The sequence below is a fragment of the Chlamydotis macqueenii genome, chromosome 1, assembly GCF_036417535.1.
Source record: "Chlamydotis macqueenii isolate bChlMac1 chromosome 1, bChlMac1.mat, whole genome shotgun sequence".
Lineage (NCBI taxonomy): Eukaryota > Metazoa > Chordata > Aves > Otidiformes > Otididae > Chlamydotis > Chlamydotis macqueenii.
The window spans coordinates 35,024,196-35,045,104 of NC_141556.1; the positions used below are offsets into that span (position 1 = coordinate 35,024,196).

The following is a 20,909-nucleotide window of genomic DNA, read 5'->3' on the forward strand; positions in this document are numbered from 1 at the left end:
TGCTATTGACTGCTTTTTTGAAGTAATTAAAACAGAATTGCAATCACTTTGGTTGAAATTCATTTTGTTTAACTTTAGTCGTCTAGGCATTTAGTCATCCAAAGTAAGACACTAATTTACATTTCCCTTAAAGTAGATGAAAAAAGATAGTAACAGAAGATATGATGAATGGAAGTCCAAGCCCTGACTGTGACTGTGGATACAGGTTATGCTTTCCCAGGAGAATGTGGCAGCACAACATAAGAGGTTAAAAAAATGAAAAGCATGTAACACCTCCCCCCTCCCCAGCAGAACTCCAATGAGTTACAAATGCTGCATTAATATTATTTTTGACAAATTATGTTAGTCATCTCACTGCTTACTCAGCAGTATTCAAAGTCTGATTTCAATGATGTTACAATTCCAATGTAGTTTCAGTATAATTTTTTTTTTTTGGATGGGGGTTCCAGTTCTGTAAAAACCTGACTTAGTAATAGCATTTTGGCCTCAGCCTCTGTTTAAGGTGTTATGAAATGGGGCCTTAGTGCAAATGGGATTTTAATTATGCTCTCACAGAGTCATTTATACATTTTTGCTTTTTATAAGGCAATATCTTAAAGGGCTTACTTCTGTTTCAGTAAACCTATTCTGAATCCTCAAACAAGAAGGAATTACATGACATGTACCTTTATTCCAGTCCTCTTGGTAAAAGTGAATTACACCTTTCATTATTCCCACAGCCATCAGGAACTAACATCTGTAATCATCCTTGTTTAACTCAGTAAACAGCTTTTGCATTTACATCCAATTATTTGCCCAGCTGATGCTGTTACTAAGAATCAGCCCATTACAATTCCAGACCCTAAGAAGAAAGAAAGTTATTGGGATTGTTCATTTATTTTTATCTTACAACATATGCCTTTCCATCCCTTCTGCGTCCCTCCACGGAGCCCGCCTCTGCCAACCTCCTAGGCATTTGGAAGAATGATATTAATATGCCTGCTTTGGATGTATGAGGGGCTATTACTTTCCCACACTGTCTTCAAGCACATACTTGTCTTGTTACTGCTTCAGCGAGATGACAAGTATACTACAATATTGATTCTTAACTGTAAATTATGGATGGATTGAATAGCTCCGTGTTTGTTTCATAGATGTGAATATTTAGAACTAGTTCCTTCATCTCCTCTTCAAGAAAAAAAAAATTTGGTTTCTCGATAAGGTATAGCTTTATACTTAAGATACCTGTAGTAATATATTTTAATATTGTTGAATATTATACTAATTAATACTGAAGTGAAATAGGCTTTAAAATTAAGTAAGACTGGTGATTATATGTATAATTTATTTTATTGTCACATAAAAGTCTGGAAAGCATTCACAGACGTGGCCCTTTGATTCAAGTCTGTTGGAGAAACTTTGCAAAAGCCAGCAGCTTTCTAAAATGCTAGATAGCCTGGGCACATTTTCTCAATTTTACTCTCACACAGGGTGTATTTCTCCTGCAGGTTAGACTCTGGTGGAAAAAAGGCAGTAAGGTCATATTCTGAGCATATCTTTCATCTACCTGTGTTTCATTTATCGCATACCCCTCAGTCTCTGAATACAGACATTCAGACAAAATGGTGACTGTTTTCCTCTTTCAGGGTTATTAGCCAGTTCTTTAAGGCTAGGTACCAGAGCTCATTAGGAGCTACTTTGCCTCCAGAACTGAGTAGTTAGAGCTAAATGCAGAGAACAAGCTCTCTTGATCCCTTCAGTCGAAGTCTTTCCACATCCTCCCTTTCTCCAAGCCAGAGCAAAACCTTCTCACAAAACTTACGATTTTTTTTTTTTTCTCCAAATACTGAATATTGCTCACCAGACAATGACAATAGCTTGCAGAAGTTGGTGAGGCAAAAATGTTTGATGAGATGATGTCCACTATCCTGCCATCCTGCTTGGAACTTGTTAAAGAGCTGTTAATAAAAATTTCTGCAGCTTTTAAGAAAGGATCTTTTATAAGAGTGTAATTCCTATGTAGCTCATTATTTTACTAATGCTACCATTAAGTTGTTTATTTCAAATACAGCAATTTAAGTAACATTTGTTAGGGGTACATTAGAGCAGCAGACTATTCAAATCTATAAAGCAAACGTTGTACCACACCTCTCTGCTCCTAACTCAAGTATTAAGCCATACAATTAATCTGCATTTGCTACTTAATGATCTTCTAAAACACACATGTACTTAAAAAGCTCAGTCATAATGACATTAGTCCACATCCCGGCTCTGCCACCGGTTCAGGACAAGACTTAGGTTATTTAGCCTGTTATCATATTTGTTTCCCATGTCTGAAAGCGGTTGATACTTCTCAGTCAGGGATAAGACTGAATTTGCTCAAGTTTGCAAAGCTTTTTGTGGTCCTTGGCTTACTGTGTAGAACTGGAATGCCATACACACGTGCCAAATATTCCTACTATCCTACAGCAACTGGGGACAGATTTCTCACATACCAGCTCTTTAACACTGGGACAAATGGCTGCTGGGTTAAGTGGTGATGGGGCACATTAAGGACAAGGAAGACAAAATGCAAGCAGAAAAGCAAACAGTTACTCTAATGTTGCAGAAAAGCAAAACTAAAACTCCCAGTAAAATCAGAGTCTCTGTAAACAACAGAACAACATAACCCCTTCTCAGAAGAGTCTGTGACAAGATGTTGTATCGATAGCTGATTCTGGCAGCTGGCAACCGCAGAATATTAATGAGGCATTGGTACAAGAGCAGCCTGAACAGGTTGATCATGACTGACTGAAGTCTACAGTGCATGATATCAAGACACATTATCTGTCTGTAGCATTTGCTCTTAGTCTGACCTTGTTGCTTGCTTGCTGCTTTCTCTCTTTCCTTTTTTTCTTCTTTTCCCTTCCTTCCTCCTTCCCTCCCTTTCTCTCTTTCTCTCTTTTATTCACTAGTTCTCATTTGCCTAATTAAAGTTCAAATGTGCTGAGACCTATATAATAAAAAACGTTGCATCTCAGATGTTTTAAAAGTGTCCTTTTACCGTGTTTCTCTACTATTACTCATTACTTGACACATGCAGCTGTTAATACAGTAAGCTTTGTTCTTGTTCACTGCTTACATAAATGGGAACTAGAAGGAGCTTAGGAGAAAATCCTTGTGCACAGTCTGACTCAGGGTATGGAAAGGCTGAGCAGTCTCTCTGTATCTGATGGAGGGAAGGGAGATTGATGGCTTTGCTCAGGATGCACTTCAGTCACTATTTGTTGCTGCTTCCCTGGGCGGAGGGCAGGCAGTGTTTCTCGCTCACTGCTTGCCTATAAAAGCAGAGGTATGAGCGATGTTCACTCGCTAGCTTTAAGCACATGATGAAATTCATATGACTAACTAAAAACACTGGTGGTGACCTTTATTTACTGAAGTGCTGCCTTTTTTTTCCCCCTGGTCGTGTCCTTTTCATGAACATCATCACACATGCCTGTTTTTATGCTTTCTACCATATTTCTTTTTATTCTTCACAGCCCATGATAAGCTCTGAGAGCTCTGAAGAGGCATTTTGCTTGTCACTGCTTCATTCCTCACTCTTCTGCCTCTTCCCTTGTCAGTATTTATATCCATTCATCTAAAATGCTGTTTTGTTTTGGTTGCTAATGGATTTTGCAATTGTCCGTATACTACCTACACTACCCAGATCTTTCTAGGTAGGCTTAGATTAGAGCTAGATATATTAATGTGCTAGACTGCTTTAGAAGGAGTTCAGTTTCAGGGATATTAAGTGGAGATTTTACAGGAGAAAGTTGCTTTAGCTCCTGAGCAGGTATGGGATATTTGAGATGTTGGATTTAATGTTTCTGAGAAAATGCATCCTTTTTTCCCCTTGATGCAAATACGTGTTTATTATTTTTTCCCTTTTCACCTTTTATTAACTGCAGCTAAAACTGGCTATCACGATCATAATGGAACGTCAGGGGAGCTATTATTAACTCTGCTCTGTGGGATAAACAGGAGGTGTGAGATACAATGATCCAGACTCTTCTCTGTGACAATGTGATGCCAAGCGTGCCTTAGCAGCCAGCCTTTCACTGCAGCAGCAGCAGCAGCGCTACAGGCTGGCCGTGCACTGGCCTTGGCAGCAGTTTGCCTCTAGGCTGAGGCACAGGAGTAGCCAATGCCCCTTTGCTCTTCTCCCTAATGCCCTCTTAGTTTTCTGTGAAGCTTTTGAAAGGAGGAAAGCACTGAACTGTCAGAGCCTGTTCTGCTGCCCTGAAGGGGTGAATATAATGGGATCTTTCCAAAGTGCTGCTGCCTTAGTGATGTTCAGGAACTTTCAGCATTCTTCTGACTGATATGGTGGCAGTGATTTTTCAAAGTGGTTGTGTATTACTTTTAGGAAAAGGAGTGCTTCCTCAATACATTGATAATCTCTTTCCATTTTTATGCAGAGAAATGCCGTGATGTTGTGTGGCATTATTAAAATTTATAATAAAAGACAGAAGTGTTGTCATACGAATATAAAATATGAAAACAAATATGCTCAAACCTTTGAAGTGTAAGAAAACAATCATTAACCTTTTTATAGGAAATAACCAAAAGTTTTCTCAGCAGCTTTCTGGGACAGATAGCAAACTCTGTTGTTTACTGTCACTCAATTAACAGAAACAGAGTTCTGCTTTCCATGCCAATTTGAGGTTTTGTGCTTTTGAAGGCAATCGATCATCACTATATGTACTGTAAGTTACCATATCTTTCTGAGATACTCTTCCTTCTAATGGGTCCTGATTCAGCAAAAAAAAACCTGTTGTTTAACTGCTTTGCCAAAGTTAAGTCTCAGCAACCAGAACTGTCTCTACTTGTCCAACTTCCTCTAGTGGCAGGTCCAGGTTTTCCTCACTGATGTATGTCCGTGGACTAACATTAAGCTGAGACTAGGATAAGCAGAAAAAAAAAGTACATGCCAGAGATTCTTTCTGGACATGCATATAAAAAGATTATGTGCTCAGCGTTCAGAGCAATAGATATTTATTGCTACTAGCAGCAAATCTGTATGATATGTTGCAGAAGCCAAACTACCTGGGCTTTTGCAGCCTTGCATAGAAGCCAGATTTTAGTGGTTGATTTAGCTGCCCCCTCAGAGATCTGCCAGTATCAGGGCAATGTCTACAGTCAGCTTCAGTAAAGTGGAGAATCAGAAGTACAGTGAGTTTCTAATCACAGTGCTAGCCTAGCTAGCTTTGCTAGTTTTGTGGCATATATTGCATGCAGTGCTACATGGCATTTAACCTGAAACTACTCCAGGCACTATTCCGAGTGATTAATATAAGCTGACACAGTTCATTTTTTAATTTTTTGTTAAGGTAATCATATCACCCCCACTGCTAATGCAGTTTGCTACGAGAAATTGGAATATGCCGTAAGTGACACGGAAGAAATCACATAGAGACTTGCTGGCAATCATAAGCTTAACCGCAACCTACACACTGTTATCATCCACAGTTTTTGATACTGGTGTGGCAGGAGACCAATCAAGAGTAATAAGTTACCTAAATGCCACAGAAAGAAACAGGGAGGAAGGAGGAATTTTCAGTTCATGCTGTCTGTGTAGGCTGGATTACACAGAAGAAAAGCCAGTGGTCTCCAGCTCTGTCTTTAATAATAAAGGGATTTGATAGTGGAAAAGTGTCAGAATTACAAAATGGATTCTTCGTACTAAAAGTTTCCTAAAAAGGTTATGCAGAATGTAGAAAGCTTAAGTTTTTAGATATCAGGATGGGATGATAATAACAGTATGAAAATTATTTCAGGCCTAAGGAGTTTTGTGTGGATTACTTATGATTTCTTAAGCTTCCTGAATGTGTTGGTTGCACCTCTCAGAACCTCTGTATCACCCTGGTGGCATCTATTGTCGTAAATTCTAAATTAGAGAATAGCTGTGGAAAATTTGTGAGTTTATTAGTAAAGACTTTCTGATGTCTTCTGACAAGTGGAAACAGAGCAAAAATAGTGCCATCAAGCTCTGTCTTTCTTCTACAAGTAATGTCAACATCAACTAATGTGAAGATGAAAATTTTTAAAAGTCCAATATTGAATTGTAATAGTTTATATTTATTTTATGGATACACAGGGAATTATAAATCTTTGCTTAGAACCCACTTTTTAGATGTTCTCATGAGATAAGCAAGAGATATCAACAATGGTCAAAAATTGAGTAATGACAGGATTTGATAAAAAAACTGTGTAACAAATTTACTCCTTGCTGTCATTGCAGATTATGTTGTTGAGGTACTAATAAATCTTGCTAACACAATAGCATTTAGTGGTAATTTTTAGGGATTTTTTTTCCCATTGTTTCCTGTAAGTCCAATTTCCTTTTTTTTTTCTGTTTAATTCCTGTGCTAAATCCACACTGTAGATAGTAGAACTATGTAAATTAACCCACACAAAGACATCACTTTCCAGTAAGTGACTAATTGCAAATACAACTTCAGTGACTGAGATCAGTGATTTGTAACAGGTGCCTCATACTGAAGAGGATATTTCAAATATTCTTGCCACAAGTTTTTGTGCAGAACAGATTTTGCTTCTGAAAACAGACACTCACGTTCCACGGTCCCATAAGAGCTGGAAATTGGTCTCTGGCCTGAGAATTCTTTACAATCCCTGCAGATGATGATTGAATACTGTGGTTTGATAAAAAAGGAAAACTGTTTGAAATGTTGTTTTTCTCTTCTTTTTCAGCCTAGTTGCAGAAGAGACAGAAACCAAAAATGCCACCAGCAACAGGAGCACCACAGTACCCACCTCCAGATGGAGGTTGGGGATGGGTTGTGGTCTTTGGGGCTTTTATCTCCATTGGATTTTCCTATGCATTCCCCAAAGCCATCACAGTATTCTTCAAAGAAATACAAGAAATCTTCAACACCTCATATAGTGAAATAGCTTGGATATCATCAATAATGTTGGCTGTCATGTATGCAGGAGGTAAGACAGTTATGAAATTTGCAAACATCATAGGTTTGTTTGTTTGTTTGTTTGTTTGTTTTACTATGGTTTTAAAGCATTTAAAGTTACTACCTGATTTTATCATTAGTACCTCATGAATTTACCAAAATACATGCTTCCTTTTGTATCATGCTTTATTAGAGAGTACTGATAGCCACACAATCTATAAAGAACTGTTTACTTTCTCTTTTAAAACATTTTATATTCTCTTCCTTTCTGTTTTCCCCTTAGGGCATTTTGTTTGTTGCTCTACCTAATTCTATTTTACAATTTTGCTCTAAATTCACAGTTTCTGAGAGTCACATTTTCCAACAAAGCAATGCCCAAGTAACTTCCCCTGGGACTGTGGGTACATTTGCTTGGTTTCCTCTGCCTCAGTGAGGTCTCTTAGTAGATGAGACGATGGTGCTTAAACACAGAAAATTATGGTAGCTATGAGGGTTCATTAGTCAGGCACAGGTATTTCTCTGTAGACGGAGGTTTTATATCTTGTCCCTATTTGTCCTAAAATAAAATCCTACTTTCCCTTTAGGCCAAGAGCCATGTTTCATACAAGCCATCTTTATGACAGCTAAGATACAGACAGTCTCATTCTTGTGACTGAAATGAACAGTGAACATAAATTCTCTGATAATCTTTTTTTTTTTTTCTTGTGAGCAAGCAAGTAAAGAACAAGATCATATGAAAAAGGATTTTAAAGTATAAAGCCATGTTGAAGTACTAAGTGTCAAACCTACTTGGCAGGTTTTGTGTCTATCAACCTCAAAGACTAACTGTTAAATTCTACTTGATTTCTTCATTCTTTCACTTTTTTTTTTTTAAGTATTGATGGGAGCTAGCTGCTACTTAGGCAAAACACTTTTTCAGGCAGTCTGGAGATCTGAATAAGAGATTATTTCACAAAATAGATGGGGCATTGCCCTTTCTTTGGATGTTATGAGGTAACCACTTGGAACATCTCAGTCTGTTTGCAATGATGGAGAAATTAAATTATTTTTATATATTTATATATATTTTTATTTATATATTTATATGTGTGTGTGTATATATATGTACATGTGTATAAATGTATATACACAGAAACTGAAAACATTATGTCAATAGCACATTAAGATTCAGTATTTTTAATCACTGAAGAGCATCACTCCAATATTTTTCAGTAGTGGTATCTGTGTACAGTATTATCTGGTCCAGTAAATAACCTATTGAAGGAAGCATGAAGTCTCACTTTTAGCATGGTAATTTTTTTTGTCTCTGATTTCAACCTACCTAAGTTTTAACACTTGAATGACCCTGGCTCCTTTAGCAGTCAGGGAAGCGAGGTAGGTGCCTACAAAGAGGAATTCAGGCTACCTGAGCTGCTTTCTTCAAGTACCTGTTTTTCCCTTCTGACTATAAAAATGAATGTGCAGCCAGCATAGCATTAGTTTAAGCACTGCAGGTAAATATTTTTCAGTTAATGGAATGGAAAAAGAGATCCTTTTTTCAAATGCTGGCGGAGACAGAGACCTTATAAAGATATCTTGACAAGTGGTGTCAATGTCAACAAAAGCTTGCTGTTCAGATATTTTGATCCCATTTTTATTCATATACTAGTAGAGAATCATAAAGGATGTTATAGGACCAGCAACAATAGCCAAGTGATTCACCAAAATTCACCAAGTGAAGAAGTAACTTGAACTAATGCAATCAAGAGTGGAGAAAAAAGGCAGGTATATCCCATCACATTCAGGTCCCCTCTAATGTAATTACTTCTTAAGGATGCATCAGCACTTGCATTGTGGAGTGTACGTGTGTAACTGTGGAGGCCCCTGAGCAACTGCTGGACCCATCTGGAACAAGGGAAGAGCACAAGTGTTGAGAAGCTGGAGTTTGTTTCTGCTTTCCTTATGCTGTAACTTTTGGCTTGGACTCTTTTTCACCACATTTTCTAATCAGAGCTAAATTTTCTAAGGGCAGATTTACTTTATAGAGCAGATGCTGTTCTTTTTTAAAAAATCTTTGAATAACATTTAATTTATGCCTTTTCTGTCATCTCAAAAGTTCACCTAAGTTTTATTAACAGTACAGATGAAAATCACAGGACGTTTAACTGCAGTAATTTTTATCTCTGAAGTTCAATGTGCACAACTTTTAATGTAAAATATGAAGCGTTCAGTACTTCTGCCTTTTCTCTAATACTTCTTTTACTGTTCTGAGTACCAGTATGCTAACTTCACCTACACACTGACATTAAATATTACAAAATATTTTACTATTCATTCTACTAACAGGTACCCCAGTCACTATTAAGATTATCAGCACAGAAACAGGAGGCAAAGTTATTTGAATATCTTGTTATAGAGTTGTGGTTTTAAAATGCTGAGAATGACGACCCTGCGTGATATAAACACTCTTTGAAGCCATAGCTTCTCTAGAACCACTTCCTAAAAAATAGACCATTTAGACAATCACTGGCAGAATATGAAATAGCGACCAGGAAAAACATTTCTGAAGGAAATCACTCTATTGTTTTTACTGTCTGAAGGTGGTTTGATTCCTTAGCATTTGATGTGCTGTAATGTGACATACATGTTCAGGCCATGAGTACAAGGTGTATTGTTTACTATGAAGTATGATATGTACATCTGTGATGAACACTCTGTTCATCATACTACTAATTAAGGTAACCTGAAAACATCTAATATCTGTCATCCTCATTAGAGCTTAGCATTCGACCTATTAATCATCACAGCGGGGTCAGTGAATACGTTAGAGTCTGTGTAGATGCTCTTGCTTTGGAGGCTGCAGCCTCTTGCAGTAATTAGCTGGCATCTGCGTTTCAGTAACAAGGTATTAACTTACCTTTCAATGTATGAGGAAAAAAAAAAGAAACTAATAAAAGGCATCCAGTAAGGAGCTAAAAGAATGTTAATTATGTTTATCACTTACTTCATACTTAGAATAAATGGCATTAAATTATAGCAGACCATCTGGCAATCCATATGGTCTCCTGCAGTCCTGGTTAATTCCAGCAAATAGGTCAAGCACAGCATTCACCCCGTTAGGAAAGCACTAAGCAGAGGTGACAAATCTGATAAATCAAATCAATATGAAACTCTTTTGCTCTTTCAGTCTGGCATAATATGCACTTTCATACTATTTTTTATTGGTTTCTGGGTTTTTGTTTGTTTGTTTATTTTCTTAAGCTCTGTCTTTTCCCCTCCCTTACCTCCTGGAAGTTTATTAAAGTTTACTAAAAAGCCATCCCAAAAATGAAGATCCTGTGATGTGATCAAGGTTACAGGTATTGCATGCACAGCCCGTGCTTGATAAAAAGGATCCTCTGGAGAAGAGCAATAGTTCAGTCTCCATGACAACTCCTTCTGCCTCTCTTGAGTGGAGACTGTCAATTGTATTAAATTAAGGGTGATGGTTTTGTGGTGGACTCCTACACCCAAGAGACTGTGACTGAGACCACCAAACTTTTGTTACTGGAGGGCAAAAGCTGGGATAAAATGGAATTAGGGGAGTTATCCAGACACGGCAACATGTGTTTCGGTACATGTATAAAATATATACATATACATATATAAAATATGTGTGCACTTAGTGTTCTTATATACATAAATTATATATACATTCATATACTTAAAAAGCCATATGTATGCTCTAACACAGCAAACATTAAGGAATTCGAGAAAAAGATCAAATACATTTGACCTCAGGTTCTCTCAGCTCATTCTTCTCTTTTTGAAAACTTCACCTCTCACTTTGCACAACATTAATAGCCAAAGGTGATTAGAGAGTTTCTTATCAGAGCTCGATCTGTTTCCAGTAAAAATGTTTTCATTGCTTTCAGTGTAGGTTTGATAGGAGTCTTAGTGCCAGGTATGAAAGCCATGTGACAGGTCTGGTGATTTCAGACACAGCTGACCTTGAATTTTAGATTTCTTTAGGGAAAAAGCAGTTGGTTTACTCAGTTGTCTTCAACTCTTTCTCTGTAATTTTTCCAAGGATAATTTCAGTTTGGGATTTTTTCTTGTGTGTTTTAATTTTTTTTAATAACTTTTTTAGTGTGACATTGGTTATAGAGATCATCTTGAGAGCTGATAAATCCTTGAGGCCATACCCAGCTGTGAAATGTGGGATAGTCTTGCTGGTTTGGAGTTCAAAAAAGAAAAGTAAATTTAAATTCTAGATTATATTTCTAAGTAAATAATTTAAAAAGCACCTTTGGACACCTTTGAAGAAAGGTAAGTGTAAGTAGTAACCATTAACATTTTTGAAAGCACACTTATAATTAAAAAAAACCTGCAGAATTTAATAGCTTCCTCTCTCTTCTGTATGCCTTAAATTATTCAAGTTTGAGGTTAAATATTTCAAAAGAGTAGAAAACCCTTAAAGGATTTTTGAGGTGACAATACAAAAGTAACCTATAGAAAAGTTCCCATTTTGACTTTGTCAAATATTAATTTGGAAAATAACATATCATATGGTATGTTCAAAATATTTGTGATTTTGTCTCAGTGGGTGTTTTGGTGATATTGCTGTGAAGATGAAATGGCGTGCACAGTGGAGATGACAGTTGCGCAATTTATGTAACACAAACGACAGATGGTTATAGATTTTCACTTTTGGACAGGACCTGGGCTCCTACACTTTTTTCCCTCCCTGGTAACATTTTCTTATTTTGATTTTACAAATACTGGCACAAGGAATTTGGTGGCCATGGGTAAGGAGATTGAGAAGCTTTCTTAAATTGACCTATGTCCTTTGTTGTCAGGGACAGCCGTTTTTCTCCATCAGAACATGCAAAGTGTTGAATTTTAATAACCTCATTTAGAGTGTCCTTGAAAGCAGAACTTATCAACTTTCCAAATGCCTCATGGGCATGAGGGAATACTCCACATTTAGCCTAAATTGTATGTAAAACATGTGTGTCAAGTTAATTTGAGACTCATAGATAAAGGAAAAAAAAAGTAATAATGAGTTGACACAAGAACAGAGCATTTTGAGTCTTACTAACAAATAGAGATAAGTACAAAAAAAAAAGAGGTATCAAGAGCAAGAAAAAAAATCTAAATTTACAGTAGTTCAGTTTTTAAAAGAAGACTTGAATGATAAGGAAGCCTGATAAGGCCTCTGAAGGGCAATATAGCCACTTCTTAGGTTTCTTGGAAGGCTTTGAGTTTTAGTAAAACTGTACCTTGTAGGGCAGTGTTCTGTGGTAGCAATAGCTATTTTAAACAGAGACCTTCCCTAATGTTTAGAAAACACTCTTTAAAATGGTCATGGGATGAAAGATGAAAAAAAGCAGATCTGTTGTAGGTGGTTTTATACACTTTTTTGAACAGCTTTGTCATCCTACCTACAGGGGCAAGATGGTTTTTTACTTTGTAACTTGTTATGTATGGCTGAATAGATAAGATTTGTAAAATATTGTGCCTTTTGGGGATCCAGTTTTGTCAAGATTTCACGAAATATAGTTTTTACTGCCATCTATTAAGCCATGCTCAAGAAGGCAGTCTCAAAGTTAAGGAAATGTTGCCACTGAGAGAAATAAGGGTTTTTCGTCTTTTATTATACACTTATGTTGATTTTGAAAAATTGTCAGAAAGACATTACACAACAAAGAATTCCTACTGTGCTTCTACCAAGCTCTTTCAATATCCAAAGCATAGGTTATTAGTAATGATTTGATGCATATCATAGAAATATTCATTGTAACTTTAATTAACTCAAGCCCTTTACTAAAATAGTTCTCATTTACATACAAGCAGGCAATGCGGATTACATAGTGAACAATAGTTAAGAACTCTTTTCCTACTTTAGGCTTTGTATTTGTGTTGATTTTCATTTGGTTTTATAGCCAAGACTTTCTATAAGTAAAACAATCAATACGGAGAGCTTTTTCATCTGCAAAGAAGATTCTTTTTTTCTCTCCCATTTAGTTTCAAGTAATGGGTCAAAATCAAACAATAATAAATAACATACATCATAAAATACATTTTCTAAGGGACTAAACTTTGGGTTTGTTTAAGAAAGATATCAAGGGATGAACTTAGGCCTTTGATATGTTCATTGAGCTTGTAAAACTTTGACGAAAGAATGCTTATTTTGTGTGTACTAATAATGTTGGATTAGTTCCCATATAGTTTTTCAAATCACTGGATCATACAATGGTTGTATTTGTGATGTGTGTCGCCTAATTCAAAGGTAATGAAACAATGGTCTAGCACAACTGGGGATCATGAGATACTTAAGCAGATACCAGGGTACTGTGGGGAAGGAAAAGACTATCTGCTCACGCTGTGTATACCATTGTAGTCACACCAGCACTTAAAATGAAATAATAAACCTAGCACTTTACAAATAACTTTGTAATTATAGAATTTTACTGGTCCATTGTTTTGGAGTGTCTAAGAACTATTCCCTTGTTTATTTTGAAGGGTATATTCAAGGGAAACAGAGTTGTACTGATATGTTTGGAAGATATTCTAAGCCAGTATCAAATGGCAACAGCTGAGATTTTTACACTGATTCATAAAGATATGTAGGTCTATAGTCATTAACAGAGAAAAGTGGACCAAGGACTTAGTGACAGGTTTATGCTGATGCCAGGGGAACCACTGAAATTAAAGAGGTGGTTTTAAATTGTCTTTTCTGGTTACTTTAAACACTCTTTGAATTGATTAACTGGTTTTGAAGATTTTTTTCAGAGATCACATATGACACGTAGATAAACATATGTACCATATGAAGAGTTTTTGATCAATCAGAACCTTTTAATCTAACAGTGAAATTCTGTTAAGATCACATATGTCAAAGAGCACAAACAACTGCAGCTTTAGTAGGTAATACACATTTTGTTGGTGCATACAAGCAAAAGAAAAACTTACCTTTCTTTTCCACAAATTTTGGCATTTTTTTTTTAATTGCCAAGAAACAGTTAAGCATTTTCAGTGCGGTTTTACCTAACTTTTGTTTGTATGAATATGTACTGTGACTAGACAACCAAATGAAAGAATATGATTAAAATAGGAAACTGTATTGTGCAGTAAGATGTTGATTTCCTCATCTAGTTCAAATACTTGCAACACTTTCCCAGTCATGATCGGAACATGTACCCTATTTGGTTTCCTGTGTGCACTTAGCATTAAGTGCTTTGGCTGTTAGAAAACTTTGAAGGAAGTAGTGCTACCCTTACAGCTTTTTAACAATAGTAACTAGAGATTATATGGACAGGATTCTTGCATTTAGTCTTCCTCAACATAGACACCTACATCTGATCCAGTTGTCTAGACATCTTCTGTTGTCAGTTATTAAAAATGGGAATTTCAGATTCATCTCTTCCTATTATGCTGAGGATGATGGAACACTGGAACAGGTTGTGCAGAGAGGTGGTGGATGCCCCATTTCTGGAAACATTGAAGGCCAGGTTGGATGGGGCTCTGAGCAACCTGTGGGTCTAATGGAAAATGTTGCTGCTCCTTGCAAGGGAGTTGGACTAGATGACCTTTGAAGGTCCCTTCCAGTCCTAACTATTCTATGATTCTATGATTCTAAGTGAAATATCTGAAACACATCAAATGAATCATGTTTTAGAAAGACTTATCTGTCCATTGCTTGCTAAAGGAATCTAGAGGAAGGGTTCGGATGTCCGTTTTGCAGAAATCTGAGGTGATGCCAACCTACGTGATTGTTGCCCTGTACTAATACATTAAATTTTGCTCCCTAGAGACCTTGAAATCTAAGAACATTCCTGTTAGTGATACGTGCCCATGGTTAGTGATTTTGAGCATGTTCTGGTTAAGGTTTGATTTTTGTCTTTAATCTTCCTCTTGTATGTTGCATGGGTTGTAATTCTCCCATGTTTCAGTGACACTGACTCAGTTATACAGGTTTTGATACTATTAAAAATACCTGGTCGTTTTAAGATTACCTATTAGCTTGTAAATCTTCTCTAATCTTGCCATGACTTTCCTCATACCTATAATTCCCTTTCTTCCATCTCCAGCTAAGAAAAAAAAACACAACTGGGAGAATAGCTGGTTTGTCTAATAATTGACCAAGTTTAAATTCTTTTGTAGTTTATTATAAACTGATAGAAATCTATGGATCTGTTACATTTTCTTCTGTTTAATGTAAGTGGAATACACTTCAGCCTCTTTGCAACAAGATCCTCAAACACTTCCCTATCAGTATCAGCTGGCAGTACCAATTTTGTCATGGTACAAATCTTACCCATATTGCTCTCCTATGGAGGACTCCTTTGCTTTTCCAGGAACAGAACTTGACTGAATTTTTTTCTTCTTTTACAAGAGTGAGCTTCTCTGTCCCACACATGCCACTTCCAGATTTGCACGTGTCCTAGCTTTTATCGTGTTGTTATTTTCTACATTGTAGAACATAACTTAATGTCAGGACTTCCCAAGGACTTTGCAATGGCTTTCAGGGTAGGACTGGCACAAGAGAAGGTGGCAAGTGTCCTGTTTGGCCTTCCCTAGAAGAGAAAGTCATCTTGTGTCCTTGGAAGTCAAATTTCACTTAGAAAATCTTCAAGAGCAATTCTGTTCTTAGTTATTTGAATTATTGGCCTATACCCAAACAGCATAATTAATCCCTCCTCATTGTGACGTTGCTAAGCTTTGAGTGTATGTAATTAAGTAGCTGAATCTGTTGTTATTTGTCTAATCAGAATAGTTAGCTTTGGGTATCTAGATCACGGGACATGCTTTGAGAAGCCCGGGCTGCTAGGGGCGGATGGCGTGCACCTAACCAAGAGGGGGAAGAGTGTGCTTGGACAAAGACTTGCCAGGCTCGTCTGGAGGGCTTTAAACTAGTGTTGCTGGGGGAGGGGGAGCACAGTTCAGCCCACTGCGGTCAGCATGGCGCCAGTGCCAGCACTGAGGGTCCAGAAGCTGAGGAGGGATCACAGATAAGTGCAAATAAACCTAAACTGCGGTGCAATAGCACCCCTGTCGCTCCAGCCAGCAAGTCGGCTTTGTCGGGGGCCCAGCTGAAGTGTCTCTATACCAATGCACGCAGCATGGGGAATAAACAGGAAGAGCTGGAGATGCTTGCACACGAGCAGGGCTACGACCTCATTGGCATCACGGAGACGTGGTGGGATGACACATACGACTGGAGCGTCAACATGGAGGGTTATAGGCTTTTTAGAAAAGACAGGAAGGGGAGAGGAGGAGGGGGTGTCGCTCTCTACACCAGCAACCGGCTGGAGTGTGTGGAGCTCCGCCTGGGGATGGAGGAGGAGCTGACAGAGAGCTTATGGGTCAAGATTAAAGGATGGGGACGGACAGGGGACGTCACGGTAGGGGTCTGTTACAGGCCGCCTGGCCAGGAGGCTAGAGCAGATGAAGTGCTCTATAGGCAGATAGGAGCAGCCTCACAGGCCCTGGTCCTCATGGGGGACTTCAACCACCCTGACATCTGTTGGAGAGACAACACGGCAGGGCACAGGCAGTCCAGGAGGTTCCTGGAATGCGTGGATGACAACTTCCTCCTGCAGGCGATAGAGGAGCCGACAAGGAGGGGTGCCATGCTCGACCTTGTGCTCACCAACAGGTAGGGACTGATCGGGGATGTGAAACTAAAGGACAGCCTTGGCTGCAGCGACCATGACATGGTGGAGTTCAAGATCCGCGGGGCAGCAAGGAAAATACACGGCAAGCTCTCTGCCCTAGACTTCAGGAAGGCGGACTTCGGCCTCTTCAGGGACCTGATGGGCCAAGTGCCATGGGAGGCGGCCCTGGAGGGAAGAGGGGCCCAGGAAAGTTGGTCCATATTCAAGGAACACCTCCTCCAAGCTCAGCAGAGGTGCATCCCGATGAAAAACAAGTCGGGCAAAAAGGCCAGGAGGCCGGCGTGGATGAGCAAGGAGCTCCTGGACCAACTGAAAGTGAAAAAGGAAGCCTATAGAGGGTGGAAGTGGGGACAGGTAGCCTGGGAGGACTACAAAGAGGCTGCGCGAGTGGCCAGGGATAAGGTAAGGAAGGCCAAAGCCCTGGCAGAACTGAATCTGGCCAGGGATATAAAATGTAACAGGAAGAGCTTTTATAGGTACGTAGGGGACAAAAGAAAGTCCAGGGTAAATGTAGGCCCCCTCCAGAAGGGAACTGGTGTCCTGGTTACCCAGGACATGGAGAAGGCTGAGGTTCTCAATGACTTTTTTGCCTCAGTCTTCACCGGCAAGAGTTCCTGTCCCACCACCCAAGCTGTAGAAGGTGCAAGCTGTAGAAGGTGCAAGCAGGGACTGCGAGAATGAAGAATTGCCCGTTGTACTCGAAGAGCAGGTTCGGGATCATCTAAGGAACCTGAAGGTGCACAAGTCCATGGGTCCTGATGAGATCCATCCGCGGGTCCTGAGGGAACTGGCGGATCAAGTTGCCAAGCCACTGGCCATCATATTTGAGAAGTCGTGGCGGTCTGGTGAGGTCCCCGATGACTGGAAGAGGGGGAACATTTTTAAATTTTTAAATTTTCCCCAATTTTTAAAAAGGGGAATAAGGAAGACCCAGGTAACTACAGGCCGGTCAGCCTCACCTCTGTGCCTGGCAAGGTCATGGAGCAGATTCTCCTGGAAACCATGCTAAGGCACATGGAGAGCAAGGAGGTGGTTGGTGACAGCCAACATGGCTTCACCAAGGGCAGATCATGCTTGACCAATTTGGTGGCCTTCTATGACGGGGTGACGGCATCGGTGGACAAGGGACGAGCAACTGACATCATCTACCTGGACTTGTGCAAAGCTTTTGACACTGTCCCGCGTGACATCCTTCTCTCTAAACTAGAGAGACATGGGTTTGATGGACGGACCACTCGGTGGATAAGGAGTTGGCTGGATGGCCACACTCAGAGAGTGGTGGTCAACGGCTCGATGTCCATGTGGAGACCGGTCACGAGTGGCGTCCCTCAGGGGTCCGTGCTGGGCCCGGCCCTGTTCAACATCTTTGTCGGCGACATGGACAGTGGGATAGAGTGCACCCTCAGCAAGTTCGCCGACGACACCAAGTTGTGTGTTGCCGTCGACACGCTGGAAGGGAGGGATGCCATCCAGAAGGACCTTGACAGGCTGGAGAGGTGGGCCCGTGCCAACCTCATGAAGTTCAACCAGGCCAAGTGCAAGGTCCTGCACCTGGGTCATGGCAATCCCAGGCACAAATACAGGCTGGGCGGGGAATGGATTGAGAGCAGCCCTGAGGAGAAGGACTTGGGAGTGCTGGTGGATGAGAAGCTTAACATGAGCAGGCAATGCGCCCTTGCGGCCCAGAAGGCCAACCGCATCCTGGGCTGCATCAGGAGAAGCGTGGCCAGCAGGTCGAGGGAGGTGATTCTCCCCCTCTACTCTGCCCTGGTGAGACCCCACCTGGAGTACTGTGTCCAGTTCTGGAGCCCTCAACACAAGAAGGACATGGACCAGTTGGAGAAGGTCCAGAGGAGGGCCACGAAGATGATAAAAGGGCTGGAGCACCTCTCTTATGAGGACAGGCTGAGAGAGTTGGGGCTGTTCAGCGTGGAGAAGAGGAGGCTCCGGGGAGACCTGATAGCGGTCTTTTAGTACCTCAAGGGGGCCTACAAGAAAGATAGGGAAAGGCTGTTTAGTAGGGCCTGTTGCGATAGGACGAGAGGTAATGGTTTTAAAATAGAGGGGGGTAGATTTAGATTAGAAATTAGGAAAAAATTTTTTATTATGCGGGTTATAGAACACTGGAACAGGTTGCCCAGAAAAGTGGTGGAGGCCCCATCTCTGGAAGCGTTCAAGGCCAGGCTGGATGAGGCTCTGAGCAACCTGACCTAGTCAGGGATGTCCCTGCTCCTTGCAGGGGGGTTGGACTAGATGACCTTTGAAGGTCCCTTTCAACCCTAACCATTCTATGATTCTATGATTCTATGATTCTATGATTTTGAAAAGCTAAGAGGAAGAATTAGATCATGGGACTGCCAGGTAGTTGTGTTTTGTATTTATTTATCTGTATGACTTAAGACATTTGAGATATTTTGGAGTGACTTATTTGAAGAATTTTAATTGAAGTGAAAATTCTGAGACTTGAAATTTTTATTTCAGCTTGGGAATAAAATGGATGTTAAAGCATAAGAGTGCAAGGGTAGTTCTAATTTTACATATTGTTTTTTAAAAAACAACTAGCATGTGACAAAGATAGTACATACAGGAGTGATTCTCTTGTCTTTTACATAGTTTATACCTGTGCAAAGAGTGTGCAAGGTTATATAAACTATTGTCATTATGATTTAGAAGCTTTTTCATATTTACTTACTCAAATGTAAACAGTAACCTGAGTGCAAAGCACTTGACCCTATGCTCAGAGAAACAGAGCTGAAGTGGCGTATGGGATTAAGACAAGAACAAATTTGCATCATAGAATTTCTTCTGGATCATTTCTCCTGATGTTATAAAAAAAATTACCTGACAAAGTGTTCATTTATACATATTGCCTAGATCAGTCAACTTTCTAACCAATTGCTTTTCGGTAAGATATATTAAAACTTACTAAAGAAACATAGTTCCTCCTGTGGGAAGAAAATAATTCTTACATTAGTAAACCTAAGTAATATTCTCCTCACAGGCACACATATTAAATCCTTGCAGAAGCAGGTATATTTCATTGGATTATTTTAATGTATTCTGGCTGAAGAATATTAACATAACTCCTTAGATGAAAGGTGGTTCCAGGAATGCATGATGTTTAGGCAGCATCTGTAATACAAATAATAAGAAGCCTGTATTTTAATGGGCAGTAATTTATTTTGAGTTTATGATGCATCACAATCATTAGAAGTAAGCTTCTTGACATTACTTGATGGAGGATAAAGTTTTTGCCAGTGGTGAGTTGTTTTATTTCTTCACACTAGGTGAAAAAAATGCACATGGTTCAAAAGCCACACAAATATTATCCTCAACTGCCTTAAGTGGCACTAGGTCACCAAGCCACTTCATGTTGCTTTTTGCAGCAGAGCTCAAATATTCCATGTTCAGGTAAGCAGACCTGATCTAGACTTCCCCCACCCCTCCACCCCCCCAGAAGACCTTGTCTATAGATGTGTATACTCTGCTGCTACAAGGGAAAGGACTGTGTAGAGAACATTATGCATGTTGTTTCCTCTCTAGTCCAGGCAAAACACAGACGCCATAAAGACCTTTGCCCAGCTCCCTTTAAATATATTTATTTTCCACTGCTTAAGTCTCAGGCTTCCTCTACTAACTTTTCATGATTCTTTCACTACTTACTTGGGCATATTTTATGAAATGTTGTTTTCATGGGGGAAGGCATAGTTTCCCCCCTGTTAAAGGAAGTAATCATATTTTGGTTGATTACAGTCCATAGAAAGTATATTTGTTGATCCAATCCACAAAAGAAATAGCATGTGACTCTACATAGAAACATCTAAAAATTTGAAAGACTCATCAGGTAAAGCCCTTTCCCTTGTAGATGGGAATCTTAAAGTGTCAACTTGATAAGAAATTCAACTCCAATGACAAAAATTATATGAGGTGGGTACGGGAATATGCAAAAATAAACTGACATCTGCTCAGATAATGTATAGATTAAAAGAATGTATCTAATTTCCCTTTCAATTCTGTTGGATAGAGTGTTATTCTCAGGCATGTCTGTTATGCTGTAAAAGCCTAAGGAGAAGTGAGGGAAAAAGGATGAGGAGAGAAGAGATTAGAACTCATTCTTAAATTATTGATTAATCAGTAAATATTTTCCAGAAGATTAATATTTTTAAAAAGCAGTTAAATTTTGAGTATCTAAAGTTTAAATAAATTGGAAAATATTCTGATCTGAACCTGTGGAACACTTCCAAAATTCTGAAATTTTCACTAAGTTGTGTCCAAAGGTTCCACTTCCTCTACAGTGTCATAACGGCTACTGATTCAGGCATAGCTGAAATAAAGAAATGCATTG

General features: G+C 39.3%; 1 protein-coding gene across 1 annotated transcript in view; it reads left to right on the plus strand.

The window, feature by feature from the left end:
* The window catches only part of SLC16A7 (solute carrier family 16 member 7), an 83,670-nt gene that overhangs the window by 45,229 nt on the left and 17,532 nt on the right, over window positions 1–20,909 (plus strand). The window contains exon 2 of the mRNA XM_086740026.1: window positions 6,715–6,957. Within this exon, the coding sequence (XP_086596152.1) occupies window positions 6,744–6,957 (214 nt within the window). The 5' untranslated portion in view covers window positions 6,715–6,743. The remainder of the gene's footprint in view (window positions 1–6,714; window positions 6,958–20,909) is intronic.